This window comes from Ovis aries, chromosome 11, assembly GCF_016772045.2.
Source record: "Ovis aries strain OAR_USU_Benz2616 breed Rambouillet chromosome 11, ARS-UI_Ramb_v3.0, whole genome shotgun sequence".
Lineage (NCBI taxonomy): Eukaryota > Metazoa > Chordata > Mammalia > Artiodactyla > Bovidae > Ovis > Ovis aries.
The window spans coordinates 49,869,955-49,873,780 of NC_056064.1; the positions used below are offsets into that span (position 1 = coordinate 49,869,955).

At 50.1% G+C, this 3,826-nt stretch overlaps 1 protein-coding gene across 1 annotated transcript; it reads right to left on the bottom strand.

The window, feature by feature from the left end:
- Window positions 1–457: 457 nt before the first annotated feature.
- On the bottom strand, window positions 458–2,224 carry LOC101105014 (testis-expressed protein 19.2-like). The gene has a single exon (XM_015098430.4). It carries the CDS (start codon window positions 2,086–2,088, stop codon window positions 1,033–1,035), a length of 1,056 nt encoding a protein of 351 aa, XP_014953916.1. The 5' UTR covers window positions 2,089–2,224; the 3' UTR covers window positions 458–1,032.
- Between the last annotated feature and the right edge of the window lie 1,602 nt (window positions 2,225–3,826).

Sequence of the window (3,826 nt, forward strand, 5' to 3'; positions counted from 1 at the left end):
TTTATAAGGAAGAGAAGTTGCCAGTTAAGAGCTTCTTCCTGGCTCATAGCACTCTGCTGACAAGACCTCCAAAGCTTCCTTCTCCTGTAAGTCTGTGCAAAGCATGGAAAGGCTGATGCACACGGTCCCCCATTTCCCTCCCCTGTGTCATGAACATTATTAGCAGTTTTTGTTCATGGTTCTACCTCTAGCTTTTGCTTGTTTTTAAATATCAGGGGCACAAATTTAGATTGACTAAAATCTGCATTTGCTGACACAGTCTCATTGTTCAAAGTATGGCCCTTTGTTATTTTAAGCATGTGTGTATGTATTTGTTGTTTATAAATAATGTGATAAACACCTGTAAGCACTATGAGCCAAAAAACGGACCAGAATCCTCATCTGGCCTGTGCTGCTCCCCTCTCTGTCCCCTGCTCCCAGGGGACTTAAATCTGTAAAGGTGACTTGACCAGGACACTGAGACAATAAGGATTAGCTGAGGATGAGTCAAGACAGGGCTTTGATGCACAACTCTTAATACTTTATTAAATTAAAAAAAAAACACTAAACTGCATTAAAAGGCCAACATTTAAAACTGAGCCTTCTCTCACTACAGACCAGAATATCCAGTGCTGCTGTGACATTCCGGAGCAGTCCTGTGGAGACCCAGAGACCATCCGGTGACCCTGTCACCCAAGACTGAGAGTATGTATCCCACCCATGGCATTTCTCTACAAGTTGTGGGCACAGCTCTGCACCCTGCTCTTCATGCCACATTCTACAGCAGTTGTTCACACCAGCACATCCTCGTCGGCTTCATGCTCCTAACTCCATGATAGGTGGCTTCTCTCCTCAATACTGAAATTTGTGTTGCTTCCTTGTTAGGCTACGGTAGGTCCCATTTCTTAACTTCTGGCCGCTCACCATTCTTCCTCCCCAGGCCCAAGTCCCCATCCATTGCTAATGGCTACGCTGGCTTCTGTGGTCAGTCCTTCCCAGCCTCTGATGTTCTGGGGAAGCCAGGACAATGGTGACCACATGGACCTCAGTCCCTCAGTTCTGGGACCCTGGGTTGAGGGGCTGGAAATGTGGCAGCTCTCCCAGGGTTGAGGCTCCCACAGCAGCCAGGTTCTCCCCAGGCTCTCTGGGCCCACTGGTGCCGGCATCCTCTCCTTGGGTGGAGGACTGTGGCCTAGAGGCTGAGTCTCCCTCCTCAGACTTCCTCTTGGCCCAGGGTGAATAAGAAAGGATGGTGAATCCCCTCTTAAGCAGGGCTGAATCCGCAGGGACCAGCTCTTCAATCTGCCCTGCATGGGAAGATTCCAGAATGCTTAGCTTCCAGTGGTGCAGTTCTTGCTTCTGGGGTGCATCTTGGAGTCTCACCACCCACACCTCATCAGGCTCCAGCAGCAGTTTCCAACACTGGCCTGGGGTCATTTGGACCCTTCTTGGCTTCATCTTCTGGAGGTAGACAGCATCATAGCAGCCCACTAGGGAGAGGACCTGCAGGTCCAGTAAATAGGCTTCAGCCTCAAGAGGGTCCATGTCCTGGGTGGTGCCCAGCTCCAATACCATGGGCTCTCCAGGAGGCAAGTCCACTTTGAAAAACCCCTCCCATGGAACAGAGGGGCTTGGCCAGTGGGAACAGGTAGGGATTCCCCCAAATCTCCAGGGAAGGCCCTGGGTCCAGTCAGCATCTTCAGCATCCAGGCCCAGGGGTGCCGCATCCTGAGGCTGCAGCTCAGTGGGCACAAAGTGATCATCTAGGTCCATGTCTTCTGACTCCACAGGGCTTGACGCCAGGGTGTCCAATCCCCAGCCCACAGACTCGCCCTGTGCAGGCTGCCATGGACCCTGCGCCCAGTTTGGCTCCATCACTGGGGATGACCCTTGCTCAGACCCTGTCTCTGAGTTATCCATAAGCTCAGGGTCCCAATCTCCGTCTTCCCAGTCTTCTGACTCCAGCTGCTGCTTAAGGTCCAGAAAGGCAGCCTTGTAACAAGCAAAGCAGATCCTTAGCTGGCTGCCATGTTGAAGCTGATACATCCAGGATGCATGGAGATAGGACATGCCCTCTGCCCCATACCGCTTGCTGACTGGAGGGCACATGGCCAAGCTGCCTGACTCCTGAAAGACAGGCAGCAGAATCTGGTCCACAGAAGGGGGCGCAGTGAAGAGCAAGGGTCAGGGAGCAGGGGCAAGAGAACAGAGAGGAGAAAGATGAGGATCACCAGGAGAAGAATTTGGGGTGGCGGTGAATGAACTGGGTCCCGATCCAACAGGGACCTGTAGAGGTTGGGAGGGAAGAAACTCTGGAATTAACTTCTGCTGATGCCAGGGCTCGGTCCTCTGGGAGCTGCAAAGAAAAGCAGTGAGGTTAGGGCGCCCCCAGCAGGCAGGTGGGAGCAAGTCACACAGGGAGGAGAACCTGACCACAGCTGACAAAACCTGAGGGAACCTCCCAGGACCTGACAGAACCAGAAAGAATCACTCAGAATCCGAAGGTCCTGTCAGAATCTGACTAAATCTGACAGAACCTGAGAGAATCGGTCAGAATCTGACCAAATCTGACCGAATCTGACAAAACCTGAGGGAGACTTTCAGAACCTGAGAGAGTCTATTAGACCCTAAGGAAACCGATCAGAACCTGAATCAGAGAGAATCAATCAAAACCTTAGGGTCCTGTCAGAGTTGCACCAAATCTGACAAAACCTGAGAGAACATGTCAGAACCTCAGAGAATCTGTCAGAACCAAAGGAAACTGTCAGGACCTGACAGAAATAGAATTGATCAGACACTGACAGAATCTGTTAAAATCTGTCAGAAACAGGGAAACTGTGAGCACCTGAACAAATCTGACCGAATGTGACAGAACCTGACCAAGTCTGACAAAACCTGTTGGGACCTGTGAGAATCTGTGAAAACCTGAGGGAAACTGTCAGATCCTGACCAAATCTGACAAAACCTGATTGAAACTGACAGAATCTGAAAGAATTGGTCAGACCCGAGGGAATCTATCAGAACCTAAGGAAATCTGTCAGAACCCGACAGAGAGAATTGGTCCGAACCTGAAGGATCCTGTCAGACCTGACCAAATCTAACTGAATCTGACAGAGCCTGAGGGAACCTGACAGAACCAGAGAATCGGTCAGAACCTGAGGGTCCTGTCAGATCTTACCAAACCTGATAGAACCTGCCAGAGACTGACAAAACCTGAAGGAAAGTGTTGGAACCTGAGAGAAAGTCAGAACCTGAGGGAACTGGTCAGATGACCAAATCTGGTAGTACTGGTTAGAACCTGTGAGAATCTGTGAGCACCTGAGGGAATCTATCAGAACTTGAACAAATCTGACAAAACCTGACAGAATCTGAGAGGATCAGTCAGAACCTGAGGGATCCTGTCAGACCTGACCAAATCTGACTGAATCTGACAGAACCTGAGGGAACCTGACAGAACCAGAGAATCGGTCAGAACCTGAGGGTCCTGTCAGATCTTACCAAATCCAGTAGAACCTGCCAGAGAATGAGAAAACCTGAAGGAAAGTGTTGGAACCTGAGAGAATATCAGAACCTGAGGGAGCTGGTCAGAACCTGACCAAATCTGATAATACCTGTTAGAACCTGTGAGAATCTGTGAGCACCTGAGGGAATCTGTCAGAACTTGAACAAATCTGACAAAACCTGACTGAACCTAACAGAATCTGAGAGGATCAGTCAGAACCTGAGGGATCCTGTCAGACCTGACCAAATCTGTCCTATCTGACGGAACCTGACTAAATCTGACAGAACCTGATGGAACCTGTCAGAATCTGACACAACCAGAGAATCGGTCAGAACCTGAGGGTCC